This window comes from Maylandia zebra, linkage group LG15, assembly GCF_041146795.1.
Source record: "Maylandia zebra isolate NMK-2024a linkage group LG15, Mzebra_GT3a, whole genome shotgun sequence".
NCBI classification, from domain to species: Eukaryota; Metazoa; Chordata; class Actinopteri; order Cichliformes; family Cichlidae; genus Maylandia; species Maylandia zebra.
Window position 1 is genome coordinate 5,244,448 of NC_135181.1, and position 23,053 is coordinate 5,267,500.

At 40.7% G+C, this 23,053-nt stretch overlaps 1 protein-coding gene across 1 annotated transcript in view; it reads right to left on the reverse strand.

The window, feature by feature from the left end:
• The window catches only part of LOC101476673 (MAM domain-containing glycosylphosphatidylinositol anchor protein 2), a 243,514-nt gene that overhangs the window by 14,937 nt on the left and 205,524 nt on the right, over positions 1 to 23,053 (reverse strand). Inside the window, exons 13-16 of the mRNA XM_004542097.4 lie at positions 18,627 to 18,804; positions 10,721 to 10,741; positions 8,471 to 8,626; positions 4,361 to 4,522 (exon numbers count right to left, since the gene is read on the reverse strand). Coding sequence (XP_004542154.1) covers positions 4,361 to 4,522; positions 8,471 to 8,626; positions 10,721 to 10,741; positions 18,627 to 18,804 — 517 coding nt within the window. The remainder of the gene's footprint in view (positions 1 to 4,360; positions 4,523 to 8,470; positions 8,627 to 10,720; positions 10,742 to 18,626; positions 18,805 to 23,053) is intronic.

Here is a 23,053-nt window from a genome sequence, read left to right on the forward strand (position 1 = left end):
TGCAAGTGAATCTTTTCTGATATGATGTACTGTGTATGAGATATTTAAAATCTTTGCTATTTTATGTTGAGGAACATTATTCTGAAAGAAACTTTCTGCCCCTCTTTACTTCTGAGAAACGATGCCTCTCTTAGATGCACTTTTTTAAAACACTTTTACATGTTGCTGATGCGTTGCGTTGCTACCTAACCTAACTAGTTGCAAAAAGTTGCTCAAGCTGTTTCTTTTCACTTTTCCAGCCTTTTGTTGACCCCGTCCCAACTTTTTTACGATATGTTGCTGCCATCAAATTCCAAATGGGCTATGTTTTTCATGAAACAGTAAAATGTCTCAGTTTAAACATTTTATATACTCTCTGAATGAATAAAATATGGATTTATGAGATCTGCATTTTTACATTTTACACAGCATTCCAATTAAAATTACCTTTGATATCCATTCGTGAGCTTACAAAAATTGAAAGAAACTATTCACAATGACATTTGTGTCTAACAGTGGTTAAACAAGGAGAGCTCATTGTAGATGTCAGCACTTGAATTTGAGTTCATTTAAGGAGACCCCAAGCTGCCGGGGGGAAATGAGTACTCCCAGTTTGGTTGCGGTTAGCTGCTGGAGATTGCTGGCAGTCGCTGTGAAATCAACTGCTAAAGCCCCAGGCGTGCAGGACTAAAGAGCAGTCAGTGTTGGATTTTGCAGACAAGTCAGTGTGTTCCATGCAAACCGGTAGCTGGTAACCACAGCTGTCTGCTAATGGCTACAAAAATCACAAGTAGATTTTCAGTGCAGTTCTTTGTGACTGATTTTATCCAGGGAATTTTTGTCTTTGTAACCAGTGGTTACTAGTGGTGTGCAATACTGCATATTTTGGTATCGATCCGATTCCCATTAAATACGTGTCAGTATCGCCGATATTGATAGCGATACTTTTTAATAAATAAGGTGGATGCGTCATTGAATTGCTAAATCTTAATTAATTTTCATGACCTTAAGTGTTTTTATTATTAAATAGTTGAAACCCAGGACATAATTAGGACAAAGTTTATAATTAAATAGAAAATGCTTTATTATTGTGGCTGGTCTGCGATGCCGCTGCAGGTGATATGGACTCACCTGCACCACATCTAAAATCACGCCTCGCTGGCTTAAAACCTGTGCTCTGCTTGTGTTGCTGTTGTTGGTGGTGATGTGTACGGCTGGCAGCTGGAGAGCTGCAGTTGATGAATGTACTGTTATAGCAACGGTGTGATTATTGTAAGAATAAATGATGTTGCGAAGCATGAAAATGCCACCGGGTCTGTCGTGGTGGTTTAGTTATCAAGTTTTTTTTTTTTCAAGAAAAATCTTAAATAAAAAGTGCACACAAATCAGTAAATAAGTTAAAACAAGTACTGCTGAGAAACTATAATACAAAAATTACAATTGAAATTCTAAAGAACTGGTGAAAATATAATATGTAAACAACTTAACAATCCCCAAAGCGTCTAAGTCACGTGACAACGCAAGACTTAAACACAAGGGGGAGCAAAGTGTGCCTGCTCTGCGCTGACACAGGAGCGGCGAGTCGGGCAACCTGGCTGTTTCGTCTTTGCCGAAAGCACAGCATCGCAAACAAGAGCAGAACTTAAAGTAAAGAATCGATCTCACCAGGCTAGTATCGATCCGATACCGATGCCGACTTGGTATCGATACAATCGATATTTGGATTGAGCCGCCCACCACTAGCGGTTACCAGGGGGACCAGTGACTGGTCTCTAGTCCTGTGTCACTGAGGCCTTGATAAAGGGTTGCGTTTTATTACTACTTACAAACTTTACAAAGTCCTGCACTCAGGTCCCTGTCTCAGAGTTTATAACAAAACAGACTTCAAAGGAAACAAAATAGAAGTTGGAGTAAGATATGTGACGCTGAAGAGCCAAGTCAGGTTATTAAAAGGTGAAAAAAGAAGCTGCAGAAGTTGGAGTGTGGAGACCATCAATGTCTTTCTAGGATCCTGAAGTAATTGAAGTCAAATGCTGACTATAAATGTCAAAAAGAGAGGGGAGGTGAGCTGCTGGCCTGTAGCAGTTTCACAGTTTGCTGAATTCCTCTTGAAATTCCTCTCTTGGCAGTTTTTACTGTCACTGATTGATTTTTCTTTCTATACTTTATCTATTTTTAAATATCCTTTTTTCTGTACTAAAATATATTTCAGTGAAATACTATTTTTTTAGCTGCCTATCTCTGCGGGTTATTTCCCTCTGGTTTGGTGTCACTAGAATTTCACTTAAATGGCCTGAAACCAAAATGAGAACACATAAATAATGAGTCGGAGACATCAGTTTTAGTTATCTCACATGAAGAACTTGTGTGGTTAAAAAGTTTTATATTTGATATTGAATATGAATATTTTTAGAAGCACAAAGTACGCTGACTGTTTCCTCTGAGATACTGTGCCTACAATTCTGTCATGTTTTTGGTACATGTGCAATCATGTGAAAACATGTTTTTTCCACAGGACTCTATGCAGTCTTGTGAAAAACAAGTACACCCTTACTGTTTTCCACAGGAATCAAGGCAGTACAACGCAGAAAGATGCTGCTAATCAAATGCATTTGATTAAATGAACATTTCGGCAGTTTTCAGGCTTTTAGGTGAGTGTTAACAAAATGTCACAATCTTCCCAGGAGTTGATATCCAAGAGAATCCACCACAAGGTCAGACTGTGCAATGCTCACTCTACAGGCCTCATTTAGCACAATAAACGCTAAAGTTCATGACAATACAATTAGAAAAAGACTAAACAAGTACGGCTTGTTTGGAAGGGCTGCCAGGACAAAGCATCTTCTTTCCTCAAAATAACATGGCTGCAGGCTATAGATTCACAGATTAGCATCTACAAAACAACAACAACAAACAAACAAAAAAGCCCTCAGAAGACTTCTGGAACCAAGTCCATTGAACCAAAGTGGAGATATTTGACCTTACCATCAATGGACTGACCCACGAATCACAATGAATTGAAGCAATGTTATAAAAAGAAAGAGTGGGCTACAATTCTTTCACAACGATGTGAGAGACTGACAACATCATACAGGAAAGATTACTTCAAGTTATTGCTGTTAAAAGTGGTTCTACAAGCTACCGAGTCACAGAGAGCTCTTAGTTTTTCACAGACTGCTCACATGGCTTTGAAAACTCTCATTTTCACATGACTGCAGATCTTGCTGTCATTTAGATTCATTGTTTTTTAATCCTATTCCTTTATCACTTCAGCTCATATGCTAACAGTGCCTGTTTCTCACTGACATGGCTCTGGCTCCTAAACTGGACCATTAAGAATTTTCTGGGCGAATAGACTATTTCCATATTCTGCCCACCGTGATCTTCTTTCCACAAAAATAAGAATTAAGTCATGCAATGAAAAGCAAAGCTGGTTCTGCATCAACACTAGTACCGGTGCCTTAAAAAAGACACAAGATGACCCACGTCCACTGGTGACCTTTTTCGCCTTATAAAGGTGTGTAGTAGCTGATGATAGGGAGTTAGGTTGGGACAGAGAAACCCTGGAGGGCTTCAACAGTGCATAAACTGCTATTTTTGTGCTAGAGCAAAACTCCTAAATGCACTGAGCGTACAAACAGCACACATTCAAAGCAGGAGTGCTTGTGGTTGGCTGATTGGGTCTCTGGTGAAGAGAGTCAGATGTAAGCCACAGAGTGCTCCTTCAGTCGCTCCGCCATCTTCAAATGGGCCATGCAGGGTTGTTATCTACATTGTGAGATGAATGTGAGGGCTAACACCCAGAATCTGTGCGCACCCCTTTGGAAGGAGTGTGTTGCAAAAAGGAGACATCTTTTACTTGAAACATCTGACAGCTACACTTAGAATTTTTTGGAAAGAAAGCGCAAAGCTCCACACCAAACACACCACTGGGAGAAACTCTCAGGAAATGACTGCAATTCTGTTGCTTAGAGGAAAAAGTGCTGCTTTCTTTTTTGTTTGGCCGTGACTACTGCGTTTCCTCTCTCACAAACAAGAAGTCCTTCACAAAAAGAAAGAAAAAACTCCAGTGAAACACACATCTGCTGGACACCAAAACCAAGAACCTCATCATAATTAATGCCAGCGGTATGTCCGACAGATGCTTGATGATGTACTCTTTTAGAAATAAAATTTCATGTGGTGTTGCCTTACTGACTGTGCTTAGTTCCACGAGAATAAGAAAGCAACTCTTTTATACAGCAGAGAACTGCCAAAGCAACTTGAAATCCACTCAAAGCTGGTTTTGCTGCTTTATCAAGCAAAAACGGGGAGCAGTGATAGACTGTAGAATTGTTTAAGAAATTAAGCAGTGGTTTTAAATGAAGGCAATCATTCTTACCTATGTGTTTCCCATACATGTGGTAGAAGAAGCCAAAGCAGTAGGCAGGTGGATTGGTGATACCATAAGGGTTTTTAGGTGCTACGTTGAAAAATGGACTTATAAGCCGTGCTTGGTCTCCTTCCTTGCGCGGTCTTGACGTCTCGATGTACATGTAGAAACCTTGAAATGGACAAAAAGACACATGCGGACACCAGAGTTATGAGAACAAAATAAAAGGGGTTCTACATTTTCATAAACTGTGGTCTGATCTTTCAGTGCCTTCTCATCCTCTCGTGTCAAATACTCCCGTTTTATCAGAAGAGACGGCTGTTCTTCGGATTAGATCTTAAACCAATAGGTGTGGTAATACAAACTGCCAAGAGCTGATGGTCTAATTTAAAAAAGCAGAAAAGACTTATTAGAAGTGTGGCAGTGGCTTAAGTCACAGGTTTCACAGCTGTTGCATCTTTCTCATAATTTGTTTTTTTTTTAATTACTTGCTGATTCGTTTTGCCTTTACTCCCTTTCTACCTTTGCTTGGTTAATTTTAGCCATCAAACCTACCCGGCTTCACGAGATTAATGCAGCAGGTTTGAAAAAAAAAACAGGCAAATAAACTTTAAATATGATTGCACGCATACAAAGATCCATATGTAACATACTGGGAGTTAGATCTGTATGAGAGGAACATAATAGAGCATCTAAATCAAAACTATTGACACAGTGTGACTAAACTAATAACACAGTTTTCATGACTTTACTAAACAAACTCATCATTTATTGGCTGAGTGAATGCTGACCCCAGCCCAGCAGCCAGACCCTGAACTTTAACAGGTAACAAGCAGATGAGCAGTCAGGCTGCTTCTTCCATTTTAAGCTGTTTATATTTAGTTATATATATATAATTATATCTCTATATATTTCTCTGAATACTTATGTTGGCCCCATCAGCAACTTCACTGTCCCTGACTGTGAAATGTCACAAACATTTCTCTTTGAATCCCTGACAAATTGTTTTATCACTGTAAATATTGCGGTAATGACACCTTCCATAATAAAGATAAGGGCCAGAGCTCACTAGTCGCAAAAAACCTGGCACAGATACAGTGAGGTTACATTTATGGTCCCTTGGTCTGACAGTGGTGGACAGCAGCAGTGATGCCTATAAGTCAGACAGCCCTCTGCGTGCGAGCCAAATTATCTGAAGCCAATCTCAGCCCAGCCACAGGCACAGGCAAGGTAGCTTGTGAGCCGCTCCACAGCCCTCCAGCCAAAATCAAATGGAATATCTCCCTCAGCTGAATCTCATATTAGATAATTATGCACAAAAAAATGAATGGGGCTGCTAATGAAATGCTGGACATTTTGAAACCATTAGGTGATTAAAGCCAATGCATTATTTACTGCCTCAGCTGCTGCTGCTGGTACCGTAGCACCATAATAGGCACCAACTGTATATTTCACCACAGACAACTTCCATCAAAGGATTCATTAAAAATCCTCTAAAAGACTCTTGCATATCCATTTTTCTTATTTATTCCTTGAATATGCAATACCTGTACATGCAGCTCTCAAGAGCGAATGCTAAACTTACTATGCAGAGTCTAATTTGGGTGCCATGGAAACAGCGACGAGGCTCATTTAGAAGATTATCTTGCAAATAAATGATGATCAAGGATCCTCACTGTTAGTTTGTGCAGCATCAAATATTTGGTGACACAATGAGCACAGCTGAAATCATCTTCTTTGAATTGTCCCATCTTATTTCGTCGTTTTGAAAAGTGACACTTGTTTTTGTGTGTTTGCAAATAAACATATGAAATAATCAAAATGCTATGTGTCGTGCACTGACCGATAATGTGATAATCACATTGCTTCACTGTCCCCTGGGGGCATTTGTGGATTCATTCATTGTGGATGGAGCACATAAGAAACAACAGTGTCCATTTAAATGTGTGCATTCAACATGCTAATTTCTAATACAACAAGCAGGTAGACTTTTTTCAGAGGCTCGCTGACAGCTGGCAAGAATGATCACTAAGGCCTAGACCAGCTGTGGTTTTTACTATTACCACAGATTTTTGCAATATCATTGCTCAGCCGTACATATAAATCACAAGATGAGAAATATTATGAAATTACTTGCCCACTGGTTAGTGAATGTTAAGGTTGGTCACGATTTGTGTTATACTCTGCAATATTTTTATCAATGCATAGAGGTTTTTGCTACAGTGTCCACTGTAATTGTAGCCTGTAACATTTATTCAGAGAAGAGAAACAATGAGTTCTTGGCAAAGACACTCTTATCATACATGATAATGACCCCGATTGCATTACAGCCACCCTGAGTGTAACAACTGGCAATAAGGATTGTGCGCACGTGTGTCGATTTCCGGAGTTCTCCCACTCCCAATGAACCATTTCCAGCAAATGCAATCATGGAAGAGTATTTTGAGAAAAAGAATACATAATCACCTAACTGGGATCATTTCGGTTTTGAACCAGACAAAATGGGCAATCTGAAGGACTCGGTGACCTAAGGGACTATGCAATCAGATGAAGGATACCTCTGCTTACATCCTCTGAATGAACAAACAGATAGGGCATAAAACATGCCATGATATGGTCGGGAAACTTAACCACACATACATTTTTGCTCCAATTCTTAAAGATGACTAGTAGTTCAACCTTTTAAGGATAAAGGATAAAAGATCTGATGTCTCAACAGGACCTGGAAAAACTAGTCCATGCATTCATCTTTAGTAGGCTTGATTACTGTAACAGCATCTTTACAGGTCTACCTAAAAAAATCAGTCAGACATCTACAGCTCATTCAGAACTCTGTTGCTCGAGTCCTCACTAAGACCAAAAAAGTGGACCACATCAATCCAGCTCTGAGGTCTTTACACTGGCTGCCTGTCCGTCAGAGGATAGACTGGTCTATAAAGCTCTGAATGGTTTAGGACCAAAATACATCAGTGACCTCCTGACCCAGTATGAACCTTCCAGATCCCTCAGGTCATCTGGATCTGGGGCGATCGTGGCTCAAGAGTTAGGAGTTCGCCTTGTAATCGGAAGGTTGCCGGTTCGAGCCCCGGCTTGGACAGTCTCGGTCGTTGTGTCCTTGGGCAAGACACTTCACCCGTTGCCTACTGGTGGTGGTCAGAGGGCCCGGTGGCGCCAGTGTCCGGCAGCCTCGCCTCTGTCAGTGCGCCCCAGGGTGGCTGTGGCTACAATGTAGCTTGCCATCACCAGTGTGTGAATGTGTGTGTGAATGGGTGGATGACTGGATATGTAAAGCGCTTTGGGGTCCTTAGGGACTAGAAAAGCGCTATATAAATACAGGCCATTTACCATTTTGGTCTTTTATCAGTTCCCAGAGTCAGAACCAGACACTGAGAAGCTGCATTCAGCTTTTATGCTCCTTATATCTGGAACAAACTCCCAGAAAGCCTCAGATCAGCTGAAAGACTCAGTTTATTTAAATCCAGGTTGAAGACTCACCTATTCTCAGCTTCATTTAAATAAAGCACCAAATCCGCACTTAAGCTTAAATTTCAAAACTTACATTTTAACTACTGATTTTATCTGTTTTGATTTTTGATTTTATATACTATTTTGTTTGTTAGTTAGTTACTGTAGTTAGTTAGCTTGTTTTAATCAAATTTAAATCATGATTTTTTTTGTTTTTGTTTCTAATGTCTCTGTAAAGCACTTTGAATCACCTTGTTGTTGAATTGTGCTATATAAATAAACTTGCCTTGCCTTAACTCCAATTGATGGGTCATTTCAACTAAAGACAGCTTCACTGACATTTAATCAATGACGTATTTTGTCAAAGAAAAAAAATCATGGAATGTGCGTGATGTGGGACAACTCAACCTGCCAGTTGCAATTACTACACGCCTTGAATATTTCTTTAGAGGTTAATTATTTATCAATTTCTCTCTCAAGGGCAGGCCATCAAATTAGCAAAGTAAGACAATGAGAATCATCTCCTCCATTAATAAAAAAAGAAGTAGACTCAGCCACTAGCTAAAACAAATATGCAATACTTTTACTAGGGATAAGCAATGATTGGCTAGTCGCTGCTTGGACATGTCAAGGGTGGAAGTTTGAGCTCCTTACCTTGCTTGGAGCCACTGTGATCACCACTAGGGCCAGTGTTGGGTGTATACTTGGTGTCGCGGGTGGCTGCACTGTGTCGCGTCCAGTCAAAATCATCATTCTTGTCCTGGGTGAACATGCAGATGGGCTCCTCCTCAAAGCTGCAGTGGAACTCTCCTGGTGAATGACAGAGCACGTCGTTTCAGAAGAGTGAGAAGTTATAGTACACTGCTATGTCTTGAGTAGTGCGACACCTACTGTATATCTATGACATTTCCTGCGGCATGTGTGCGTGTGTGCATGTGTCTCGGGGGGATACATAGACCAACCCGAGTCCTAATTACATCATGCAATCTGGTGAAAAGAATTTCTATATTAAGATGTGACCTCTCACTGACTGTGAGGGAGGTGCCATTGAATGTGTTTTTCTTTTTTTCTTGACTACGACATGCAGTTCTGTTTTCTACTTAACCAGAGTCTATGAAGACAGAGTGCTCCACTGAAGAAACACCCAAAGGCGGTTTGTGTGTGCGACTATCAGACAGCCCACTACCGAAGCATGATGGATGACATTCAATAAACGCAGCCACAGCACAGTAAATAATTTCAAACTTAATACAAATCTCCTGTTAAAACATAATTTTGTGAGGTTTGGCACAGATACAGTAGAAAACTTTTATCTGAATCAGGTGAGCCTCTTGTGATTTTGAACAATCTCCGACATCCCCCCTTTTTAACAGGTTTAAAAGAAAAATGGGGTGATTGTTCTCCAATGTTTCATATCCTCTGACCAGTGAGACTTCTTTAAACCCGACAACCGCCTTTTCTACCAGCTTCCATCTTCTCTGTCGTAGGTGTGCAGGTGAAGATATTAAGTCCCCCCACCCGTGACAACAAGTTCAATACAAGTGGAATGACTGAATGAGGGTGGAACGACGTTGTTATTGGTCACATGAAAGGGAATGTATAAGTGAATAGACTGTGATGATGAGTGCAAATCCCCATGCACTCAATTTAATGAAGGGGTAGTGGCTGGATCGACTCTGTCAAAAAGAAGAGAGAAAAAAAAAAACAAACGATGCAAAAAGCACCTGACCAGAGGACTTGGCGGTGCTAAGCGGTGTCCTCAAAGAGATAGCAAAAAACACAGCATTTAGATTCAGGACGCAGGCATGTGCTCTGATAAATATTCATTGATTTATTAAAACGTAGCTGGGAGCAGTTTGGAGTGGTGACCTTGAGAGGAGCGGGATCTGCAGCTTTTACTCAGGTAATGGAGGTAACACAGACGTAGAGGTGTGGTGTGGGTGGATGGGCCGGGGGATGGAAGAGGGCAGTGATGCTGCGAGGCAGAGAGAGAGAGAGAATGAGCTGGAGTGAGAGAAGAAGAGGTGGTGGAGAGGGAAAAGTGCAGCAAGGGGCCGCGTTTGAGGCACTCTTGACTCTTCTCCTCATGAGCATGCAGATTTAAATGGAGGTCTAGCTCCTGGTGCTAGACATTAACGTCCCTATCCGCAGTGAGCTAAACTAAATGTTTTCGCCTCGTGCGCCTCAGAGAGATAGGAGGATTTGGAGGATAGGCAGAGGAAGGAGGCAGGGGGGAAGGGGAGGCATGCAGGTAAGATAGTTTCCTGGAGGGATTTGGATAATGATGTTGGTGATTAGGATGTTTGCTATTATGTTGGCAATGTTTCTGTGAACACCCACCAAAATATATATCTATAAAAATAAATAAACCACGATACAAGGCAGCACACTGCCGCACAGCAAGCAATGATTAAGTCTGGATTCTCAAGGCATGAATAATGTGAATTTGTAAAGTTTCAACAATGAAACAATGCGTCATAAATGAAGCTAAACATTAAAGAATATAAACAGCTATGGCACAAATGCATGCATAATTAATGCTCACAGAGCACAGAAGGTGCAAATAAACTCATGCGCCCAGAAACACACACACCCACACACACACACAGATACACCAAACGACATCCAACATCTCATGCAAACGCCGTGTCCAAAATGCACAATGTCAAATATCCTGACGCAAGCCTACCCTTTTCTAAAGGCAAGCCTTGCTCAATCATTGCTCATTTACTCCTGTTTTAGAGTCGTTTAAAAACATCTTCCAGTTCAATACTGATTATTTAAGTCGGCTCTCTATAGACGAGACAGTTACTTGGAGTATCCCCACTGTTTTCACAGCCGGTGTTGTGTCAGAAGGAGCACTCTGTCTGATGAGACATGCTAAGTGAGGTGCACATTACTTACTCAGGTGAGGGTTGATGGGAGCTGTGGAAGAGAAAGGCCAGGGATAATCGTTAGTACAAAAAATCTTAGCAGCCTGTCATTACATGAAACACTTATTAAGAGAAAATGTGCATGGAGGCACACGCCGATGTAAAAGAGGTCAACCTGTTGCACCTTCAGACTCTGTGTGGCTGCCTTGTGAGCTCTGCTATTCAGCAAGTAGCAGAGTATTACACAGGCATATATTAACCTTTTGTGAGCAACAAGGAACATATTATGTAAAGATATAGCAGAGAAATAAGAGCTTCAGTAAAAGTGGGACTCGTCTGTCTGTCTGTCTGTGTAGCCTCTGCTTTGCAGTGAGACAGAAACACACAGTGAAAGTGCTTACTAAACATTTCTGACCCATTTATCATACAGAGCTAGCATGGTCTAACAGCCGTGGCAAGACAGGTTTCTTTTTGGAGTGTGTGACCGCAGAAACAGAACACTGTTTGCAAAGTATCTGTGCTTCATCTCTGTAAAGCACTTTTGCCTTCTCACTGTAAAAACACGAAGGAAACAGACGGCACCAATCAACTCCCGCACTCAGAACAATGATTATTGAGCAGACACAAAGAGAGATGTCTGGGATTTGAAGTGGAAAAGGTGACAGCATTTATTCGCAGTCTGTTATCTAATGTAAAAGAGTGAGGGATTAGGAAGACCAGCCTGACCACATTAATAAGCTTATAGCGCAACTGCTTATCATTACTGCCATTTACTGGCTTTGCTGATGTTCTTGTCCAAGGTGACTTCCATTTAGAACACTAAGCCTATTTTATCCTTCCATTTAGGAGCCAATAAATCACAAAAATGAGTAATAATCACAAGTGTGTCTGCTAATCAGTTTCCTGCAACTTATATCCTGTCTTTTCAAACCCATCATTATGAAAACTTTGAGATCAAACGCTAACGGAAATACACCGAGGACTTCTTTTGCATTCTGTCCACCTAACCACAGTTCAATGCTTCCCTCATTGATAATTTAAGAGGCTACTGCCGCAGCAAACACATAAAGGTCAAGGGTATCACACAGAGTTGCAGCGAGCCAGTTAGTCGGCACTTCACTTTTTGCAGAGTAAATACCATTTAACCTGTCAAGAAGATTCATGGGCATTTTCATGATCGATTGCTGACCGGCTGAATAGATGCGATACATCAGCTTTACTACAAAACTATGTTGCTGGGTGATTTATGAAACCTTGCTGTTCATGGAGGGAATTGATTTTAATCCAACCAATTAAAGTGAGTAATAACAAATCATTCCTACAAAGGAAAACATGTAGTGAGAGTGGCGAAGTACAGTGGCGCTGATGAAACTGCTGTTTTTAAAAGCTCAAGTTACATAAAAAGGAGGGATTTCTGTTTATTGTTGTGTAACTCGTGGAAATGTATGTTTGCTCGGGGATAAAAGGGGAGATAGACAAAGACACATGCCGTGAAGCAACTAAAATTGCATTTTCAGCGCACACCTTCCTTGAAAACGCTTTAAGAATCTTTTATGTGACTGTGAAAATACTCGCCGCCCGACAGTCACTGCTTCCCACTGAATCTACAGTGGACTGCACAGAGCAGCACAGACTGCAGAGGGGGAGGAAATCATCCCGCTGTTGCAGAGAAAATGTTTTAAATGACAACTTACAGCCTCGAGCCTGCGAAACGGATGCTGAGGTTTCCGACAAAACTCTATTCTTTCAGGCCCCCTCCTGCTCGCCGGCTCTCTCCATCTCAATGTCCCATTTCCTGTAACTCTCACTCCCTCCCTCCCAAATCCCTCTTTCTTCCGATACTGTGGTTATGAAAATGTATTTCGTTGTCTGCATTTTTTTTTTTTACCTGCAGCTTCCCTCGACTGACTCACTACGCCTTAATCCAATCCAAAAGAGTGTGTCTGCTCAAGCAGTGTCTCCATACACACTAAGGAAATCAAGCTGTGCACAGAGAAGGCCCAGAGGCTACTTTTACGACTGTTTTGCATGCAAACACTCTCTCCAGATCACACTTGCATAAAACAGATAATTTTACTTCCAGTATAGATGACTATATTGGATATGGGAAAACAAACAAGCATTAAAATAAACTGCGACAGAGCTCAGCTGTTGACTCGAGCGTTTTAAATGAAGCACTTTTTTTAAAGAAACGTTGCCGCCTTGTCTGTAACTGTGTCTGAACTCCTGAAAACAAGTAGCAGACCTCAATTGCCCTTCTTCAAATGCGCTATGCCGTTAAAGCAGAGATGTGCAAAACCCTCGAGCTCACTGCAAAGGCTTTAAAAAATATCCCAGATTTTCTTCTTAATGCTGCAGCACCCTGCTTTTCCCCCCATAGCTAAAAAGCCTCAAATAATGATTGAGGATGAAATGTAATTTTGATAGTTGTCAAGATAAAAACTCCCAGTGATCACACAGTGGAGTGAAGAGCGGATTTTTCTTTTCTTTTTTTTCTTTCAAACTTCTGTTATTAGAGCACATATTAGGTGCATGTCTGCCTGAATCCTGGTTTATACTTTTCCAGCTGAGAGGACAAAACAAGCTGCATGCTTGATGCATGAATGCCTTCCATCCAAATTGCCTAATTTTGATTGAAACACAAAGTGAGCTCATTGACCGCCAAAGGACATTGGTCCATGGAGGCTGTTCCGGATACAATCACTGACTTCATCTTGGCAGGATTCCCTGCCCACTGGCCTGCGGCTACATTACAAAGCAGCAGACAATTCCAAGGCTTCAGCCAAGTGTCCTCATAGACAACAGTGGCATGCCTGGTTTTATCCTTTCTTTTTTCACTGACCTCATATAATCCACACACTCCCACATTCCCATCAATCATATTTAGGGGTTATGGGTGCGTGCCATGATGTTCTGAGAAGGCCCTGTGTTGGCTCCACAGCTGCCCAACCATCAGCTGGAATAATGACAGTGTGGGTAAATGTAGTTCAGCAATCTTTCCCTCGTGTCTCCGTGACCAAAATAACAAGAGCGGCATCACACCATTGTGTCCTTTTTTACAAAAGCCTACTGAGGATGCACTGCTCTGCACAAGTCCTGCAGTAACACACATGGACACACCCGAGCCATGCTGAGCCCCGTGCAAGGCTGTTCTTTCATTAGCGCACATATACATATATGCACTGATGGATTGGCATTCACTTTAATCTAAAGAACTAAGAAGTATAAATGACAGAACAAAGAAGACAAAAGGATATTTGATTTGATTTTATTGATTAGCATTCAAATATCTCAGTGAAGACAGAACAAAGATCTACCACAAAGCAAGAAAGCATGAGACAAGGCTAATCAAAAGGTATTGGCTGAAGCCATGTCATGTCACAACATGTTACAGCAGCAATCAAAACAGTTCAAATCATAAATATGCTGGTCCCAACTCTTCTACCAAAAACAAGAGTGGATTTCAAAGGAATGTCAAACGGAGGGACCATCCAGCTGAGCACGGGGAATCCATGAGTCATGCCTTGCACACTTGGTGAGCATAGATTAGCACGAAAAATGGAAACAGCAAGAATCAGCTAGCTCTGTCTGAATCTTTCAGGAGGTAAAGAATCCCAAACACCAGCACCTCTAAAGCTCAATAATTAATATGTCATATATCATTTAATTCTTACCAACTAAAAAAGAAAGAAAACAAAAAGAGTGAAAACCTCTATAGCTCAGAGATCTTTAAGGCTTTTGAGCAGTTGCCAGGCTAAAAAGAAACTCTGGGGAGTCACTGCTACAAGGCTAGCTGTTCAGTCTTTGTTCTAATCCAAGCTCACTGACTGCTGGCTTATATTTAATGAACAGATATGAAAGCTGTATTGATCTTGAATAAATGTATTCCTTTAAGTGAAAGTACTTTATAAAGCAGGACTACTGAGCATGTACAAAATACTGTATCAAAACAGCAGCTACTATATAGCTATAGCTGTAGCCAAGGACTGCGCTGCAACATGTGCTGTATCTTATTGGTCATGAACATGATTATATGATCAAAAAATGATCAAGGAAGATAGCTTCTGAGGGTTGGTACTATGTGCTGAAAGCTTTGGGTAGCTTAAAAAATATATAGATAAAATATAATCTGAATTCTCAGGTTAAAGCATGCTTCACAGCAACACAAAGAGACAGAACCTGGGACAGCTTTACCACTGAATCACTGCTGGTCAAACAGAAACACCCCACTTACAGTGAGAAACTGAATTTAATATAAGATTTAGGGAGTTTTGCCTTGAGGAGAGGTGTTGTATATGTCACTGCAAGGTGCATAAAAATGGAATATTAAGAAACAGCAGCAGTGTTTTACTGTGACACTGTGAGGGTTGACTGGAGGCTTAAACATTAAATCCTGTGTATTGGAGGAAACAAGAGAGGAAGAGAGACATAGTGGGAGGGGAGCGTTATGAGGAACACCAAACAGATGCTGAGTTTGTCACTGCAGCAAAATTTAAAAGAGCATCTTCAGAGCTTGGTGACATAGCCATTCTTCATCTTGCAACTGGGGACACTGTAACCGCTTTTGTGTTTTCGTGCCAAGTCACAGAAAAGCTGCTACCATCGACTTTATGTGGTTCAGAATGATTGCTCGGCCTTTTGGGCAATGATGGAAAAAACTTCCTCTAATGGAGGACTTATGTTGCAATTTAACACAGGGCAGAAATGTTCAAGCTAACAGCTAACAAACAGACAAAGCCGTGTTTTTTCTGTAGGTTTTCTTCATTTTAGGGTCACAAGGAGGAAGAGACTATCCCACCGTGCAAGGCAAACACATGAAATACGTTTATCGGTTGCTGTTCAACTTCCCATTTATGTAAATACTCAAATAAATGAATAATTGAATGCAATTACCAAAGTGTCTGCTGAGTCTATGCACAAATTTAGACTGGAAGAGCCAGGGCTAAAGGTTTATTCAATCCCGCAGCCTCCTTATGGTGAAGCAACATTGCTTGCCACAAATTAATCCAGTTAAAATTAATAAAAATGCAAAAGTCATTAAATTGATTAATTTGAGTTAGTAAACCTTATTTGTGCTTGGACCCTTTGGGAGTTTCCCAAACAGTCAAATATTGGACATGTCTTTGAATCAGGACAATAGCAAATGCAGGACTGCCATGAAAATGCTACCTTAGATTTATATACCAAAGACAGGACAGGACTTAAACATAGTGATTACATAGCGATAAATAGAAGAACTTTTATGACTTTTTTTTTTCAATTCACTGTAAATTTTCAAACCCATAAAGCCTTTGTGCTACAGCCCATACACAGATGCCCCACAGGTCCATGTTCCCCAGTGAGAATGAAACTGAAGTGATAATGGAGATGGTCCTGGGCTGTATTTCACACATCAGTCTCAGAGCAGAGTGGATACGGTTCAGCCCTACATTAGCCTGCTACCGTGGCGTTATGCTGTGTGTGGGGGAACAGAGCAGCCCTAGAGTGATAATTAGTCCAGCCTCTCGCTGGGCAGGCGATTTGCACGTCAGCATTGGCTCTCCTCTTTCTATCTTTTTTCTCCTTCTTCTTCTTTTATTAATTTGTTCCCCTGTATCTCCCTTTTCTTCCCAGTCCCAACTTGGCTGCCTCCATCACTCCTTCTGCGCTACTCCCTGCCTTAATTAGCCTCAATTCCCCTCACTTCGCTTCGACTGTATTCATTTGGATTCAACTCCACTGAATTCAATTCAAGGTTGACCGGGGGAACCGCGCAGTATCACAAACTACTACAAAAATAACAGCGGAGAAAGTTTATCTGCCTCTCTCATTTCTCTCCTTTTTCCCAATTCTCTTTGCAGAAGCCATGATGAGCTGCAGTGAAACTGAATTATTCACAACTGCAGCAGCACCACTCCGGAAGAACTTGGCAGTCAGTGATAGACAGAAAACAGTCAGTCACTTAGTTTCTGAAGATGTACATCTCAAGTACCTGTGCATCTGTTCACTGGTACTACTGGGCCAACTGTGGATACTACTGTAGTCTTTGTATTGTTTTTGCCAGCATGCCATCCCACAAGCTGGAGAATCTATCTCTGTTTGCAACCTGCTATTTCGTTCTGTAAAGAAATACAGTGTGTTTTGATGTATTCTCAGTGGTCGCAGTACACAAAATCCTTGTGATGTCCTTCTGGCTGCTATTTTTGGCTGCTGTACTTTTATCAGAGAGACTCTTCTGATTCAACCTCAGTTTAACCTCATTTGTTATTATTGCTTTATCTCCTTAAATCCAAGGCTACTGTCTGAGATGCCCACCTGAGAACCGTCGCAAGGCTATAAGGTCAAAATGAACAACCTTGAGCTCTATAGATGAGATATACTTAGGAGAATTTTGAAATACAAAGTCTATTTTGAGTCCTTTTCAGTCTGGAGATAACAACGAGTGACGATTTTGTTTCATCTGAATCAGAAATGTAAATAGAAGATTTAAAAAAAACAGCAATAATCAACGGGTCGGCGATCCAGATGTTACTGCTCCTGTTTTAAAAATTCTCGAGTGCAACTCTCATCTACATTTTGATGCATCAGAAATAAATCCTAGATGCATTTTAGTGGTGGCAGTAAAAGGTGGCCATTTCAGTCAGTGTGACATCCTTGGAAACCTTTGAAAAAAACTCTGCCAGTTGGGTTTTTATAACAAATTCAACCTGGACTCAGAACAAGGGGTCGAGATCAGTATGACTAGATATATTTATTTATTTAGTTACAATTTTTCAACCTTTTTCTCTCTCTCTCTCCTGTAGCTCTTGCTTTTTTCCCTTGCTGTCCCTCAGGTAACTTCACGCTTTCTCTGGAGCAACATTAGCACTGTAGCGATCTGCAATTACTGACTGCACCGATCTGCGCTCTGCTTGTCGTTACAAACTGCCTCCACTTCCTTTGGAACCCGGCACGCTCTGGGCAGACGGCGTCCCTCCCTGCGACTGGTTTTGTTTTGTTGTGTGTTTCCCTGTTGCGTATTAAATCATTACCAGTGCTGCCGAGCTCTTCCAAAAAAGGGTAATTATTGCAGTTTTCTCTATAAAATCTGAGTATTTGTAAAACATTTTGTGGCTTGTTTTAGAAAATTGCTACATAATTATTATTACTTTTATTACTGTAGTCTATATAAAATAAATCAAATAAAATTATTACTGTTCTATCTGGCCACCGAGTCTGGGCAAATGTACAGTAAGATTTTTATGCTTTTCATGTCAGGGTCCATGTCAGGCATGGTGAGGGCAAGAACCTTTCAAAATATTTACAATGTGAAATTGAAAAGCCATTTATTATATGAGAAACAATCCGGGGGACTAATCAGATCCTCCGACAAAGACAAAAGACAGAAAATTGCATTGTTTTGGGAGGGGGGAACCGAGCGAAGGCAGCAAAGCACGACTCATCTCTGACCAGCTCTGTTTGGTCTTGTTACCCGGGCTACATGCTTGAGTCATCTGAAGCTTCAATGTCATGATGATCTCTCAAGCACAGACACAACAAGTCAGCCTTTGCCCCGGTACAGGGGAGAGCTGACTCAAGCAATGAAGGTCACTAAGAAGGGATTAGTCAGTTGATCAGCATCCATTTGGCTCAAAGGAGAAAAGAAGCAAAGCCGGCTGAATTCGAGCTGTCTACAGATGACTGAATGTGTTACATGCAATTCAAATTACTTCAATCAGTTCCCTTTTTTTTTTCCACTCGCTCTTTCCTCGTACGTCTTATGCAAAATAACTCATCATCGGATCCTTGTAATGACTGCTGATGCTACGGCGAACTTTTGATATCATCATTAGTGATGAACGTACGCCGTAAGCACAAACTTCAGCGGGAGTTAAAATCTCTTGTCTCCTTTACCTTGTTTTTATCTGTTTGCTGGCTGTCAAAACACTGAAACAATGGAAAAAGTATGTAGCGCTTACCACTGTAGGTGACGATACGGATGGCGGAGTCCCCCTCGCCGAAACGCGTGATGGGCGTGAGGCGCACCTCGTAAGACTCGGGCTTTATCAGCTCAGTCAGGTTATGCGTCATGAGCTCTCCTTTGTTGATTGTTCCATCCACTGGGATCTCCTGCTCCCACCAGCGCTGGAGCCCCATCTGTGTCGGAAGAAGAACCACATGAGGTTTGGGATATTAGACATTTGCTAGTTCTGTTTATAACTAACAGATTTTCAAATAGCAAAGTGTTCCTGCTGCTGTTGAGGATTGGTATGTTCCCCTTCACCCTTTGTTCTATTTTTCCACCTTTCTGCTCCACATCTGAGCAATCAGCATCAATATGATGCAGTATATGGTATACTTGACAGACTCCTCTTTTGTTGTTACCTCCCACAGCCAAGCAGTTGGACCAGCCTTGGGTTTCTTTTTCCCGTATTTTCCTTGCTTGTATCATTTGTTCTGACTGTTAGCTCATTTTACAGACCTTACCTTTTGCTTTCATGCACCATTTGCTTCATCTAAAGTCCTCCCATGCATGAACGCTAGTCTGTAAATAAAGATCATTTGGGTTCTTGTCTCTGTGAACTGTTCACACTTTTCAAAGAGCTGTTCTCAATACTGTACCAATAACAGATCACAGGGTCTCTAATGTGATCTCATGTGATGCATCTTCACTATCAGCTATATATAGGTTCTGTATGCAGATTTACCAAATAAGGAGAGTATGTGCCATGCAAAGAAAACACATTCTCTCATTTTCCTCCAAGTGTGACCACAACTATGTAGTCCTTTAACACGACTGTATAATGTTCCATTTCATCTGCCAATTAAGACCGCCTATAGGCATCTGTGCGATTCACCAATCTGCACGATCCAAGCTGCACAACAAAAACAAATTTCTTTTGTAAGCTGATGACGGTGAGATGCTCATTAACCATATTTACTTTCGAAGCAGCTCCCAGGGTCAGAACTAAAAGACTGCTATTAAGAAGCAGCAGACACATGTTTCTATTAGCAGAAGAAACATTATCGTAGGTTTTATAGGCATTTTGTAAGTACAGTTGTGTTCTGACTGTCTGCCTGATTCCTTTAAAGAATTTCTATCATGATGTTCTGCAATTTTTTATTTTTTTTGCCATCTCTTTATAAAGGGACCTTGAATTGCCACGATTTTTCTATCTTCTCTTTCAATAATGTGCAGCAAACAGGCAAACTCCTGGCTGACTTAGTTCAGGTATCACACAAACTTTAATTCCTTTTGTGCTTTCTGATATAATGCAACCCCTCTGAAACACAAACAGCAAAGCTAGATTTGCTGGTGAGGGGCGAGTGAAGGAGGGTACATTTTATCCTCGATTATCAGATTAACAGGGCACAAAGACAAGCGATCGCGTCTGCATCACAATTAGTGACCGTACCATACAGAAAGAAGTGCACCATTAGCGGAGGGAGACAGGGATCGAATGAATGAAGGTGTGACAGCATTGAGTCAGTGTGCATGTGAGGGAACAATACCAATTAAGTAATTACTTAGAGGCTGGATGAGCCGCAATTATGGCATGCAAGTTTCCATCACCATTAGTTTGCAGGTAAATAGGGTCCGTTGTCTCTCTGCGGTAATTACAGAGAGCGCTCTAGCCCTTACCTATGCTTTGAAAATTTTTAACTTTCCCCTTAAGCACAAAAGGCATGACAGTTAATTGCCATAAATTACACAGTGTCAGCCTGTATGTGTCTCGTCCTATGTGTGTTTCAATCCGCTAAAATAAATGATAATATGGTGAGGATATTTGCTATTGTGATATATCATAATGATGTGAGAAACTGATCAATCAGAAACTGACTACTTAAGTTGCTGCTGCTAAAAGGGTGCTTGCAAGTTATTGAATCCTCGTGTGAATGAGTGTGAAAATGCTCTTTTTCACTTAACTTTATGTAAACCTGTATTATGTACTGCATGCATTATGTTGCTGTAGTAATTTGCACATGCCCACTGGTGATGAAGTACATTACTAAATAGGCTTTTATGTTTGGCCCTGAACTGCAGCCAAGTTCTCTATCTATCTATCTATCTAAAGAAACAATTATTTAAAAGTAATTTTTAATGAATTTTTGGAAATAGATCAGATGTTTATTATGTTCAAAAGCTGTGGCTAAAACATGAATATGAGACTTGATGTTCATCCAGTTTGCTCAAAAATTCATACATACATTTAAATATAAATATTAAAAATTTTATTTTTAATACCCGATTTAACCAGTAAGCACCAAAAATGAAACATTTCATGTACCTTATCTCACTGTTGTTCACAAATGCCCGTGGCATTATGTGCTTATGTTCAGGTGGCTGTATAATACTGAATAAAATTAAATATACACATTTCTGTGTGTGTGTGTGTGTGTGTGTGTGTGTGTGTGCATGCATGGCTTTTAATATTGGTCTTGGCTAGAGCTGCTTTATAAAGGTCTCCCCCCCCCCCCTTATTAAAAACCAACAGTGCTTAAATATGCAAATCAAATCAAACTCTAAATGCTGACTGGAAAAAAACAGAAAAACATTCAACTTTTCAGACACTTTGACACATGCACATACTTACAGGCTTATGGATTCAGCCCCATTGTTTTGATTCCCATTAATGTTCACTGAATCCACACATTTGCACTCAATTAAGGCTTCTGTTTACATCCCATTAGCTTTCAATCTCCACATTTTCCCCACAGATGTAGAGAGCCGTATTGATTTAATTTCCTTTCACTGTGGCTGCGGTTCAGGAGGGGATTTATAGGAACTTAAAAAAATAAAAAATAAAAATAAAGCTGATCAAAGCGATACTAATAGACTTGAAGACAAACTCCAGAATAACCAACTGCTGACATAACGTTAGACAAGCTGATCTACTGCAGATTACTCGCATGTAGTTAGTATGACTTCTATTGATCTGCTTGCACAATCTGACTTGTCAGATCAATTGAAAAAGATGTAAAAAAAAAAAAAAAAAAAAAAGGAGGAGTAGAGGCAGAAAAGGGAAAAAAGGGAGCCGCAAGATGGCAATACATGAGCTGAAAAAAAAGTTATCTTAGGAATGGAAACAGGCAATCAAGGTTCTGGACAGACTAGAAGGGCTTGAAGCTGCAAGAGTATCAAAACAAGGCAGATATAACACTGGTTCCTTGACAGGTGCAGCGATTTGTGTTTTGTGATTCTGACCGGTGCATGCCTTTCAGCTTTGGAGTCATTTCCATTTCCCTCCCCTTCAGTCGGACCGTCTCTCATGAGGGCACTGGGCGATAAGACGGAGCAGTCCATTACAGAGGCATAAGGTCTACCAGTTCTCAAGTATTAATTCAAAACTGAGAGAAAATGATAATGATTCTCAAGGAATGGCAGGGGAGCTGCTGCTGGTTCTATAAATAGAATGAAGCGGTGTAGTCCGTGTGCCAATGCTTTCTTTACTGCACCATTTTTTCCCTTTTTTCAAAAGGTATCTTTCTTTTTTTTTCCAATTTAGAAAAAGAGCCACTCCTCCTCCTCACTTCTTCTTTTTCATTTCCTCTTTGCATGCTGCCTCTGCCTCTTCTGGATTTCAACTTTTCTTCACCACAAGGCAATAAAAAAAATGTCATTATTGTCCTAAATCACTAGCAAAGGCAAAGACCATAGATAGTACACTATATGGCAAATGCCACAGGAAAAAGTCAGAATTTTCCCTTCAGTAAAGATTCTCTGACTCTGATTCTCATCTAAGACAAAGGAAGATTGGCCGTTTTACCTCGGAGCAAGCAGATAATGGTCCCCCAGATATCAAAGCAAGAAGGTGGAAAGAAATTAATTCGCCCAAACACAGATCTTCTTCTAAAACAGACTTGGGTGGTGATGCTCTCTCACTTGTTCTTCTTAAATAACGAAATGCACATTAGATTGAAATGCTAATGTGATTTTAAATTTGCATTTGGTCCATTCTAGCACAGGTGCAGACTTTACAATCGTTACAAATGTGCACAGGACCAGCTGAAAATAGGAAAAGCAAATGTATATTCCTGGCAGGTTTTCAGACTAATCCCTGGCAAGTACACGGGCTCGGCAAGCACGACATAATTTATTACCAAACAGACCAACTGAGATAGTTGACAGAAAAATCACTGCGCTACACAAACATAACAGGTCTGAAATGTGTTCTCAAGCGTCAATTCCTTGAGGGTGTAGAGTGAGACAAACACTAAATTATATTATTCATTACAAACACAACTGTCAGGGTGTGCTCCCTAATTCGGAGCAGAAATTAGACGGATTTCACTCAAGCATGCGCCACATTTCTTCATCTTAAATTATTTTTTTTTAACTGTTTTTAACATGGTTGCAGATGCGCCTCCATGCAGCAAAGGCAACGTGAAATTCTGCGGCAAGTTC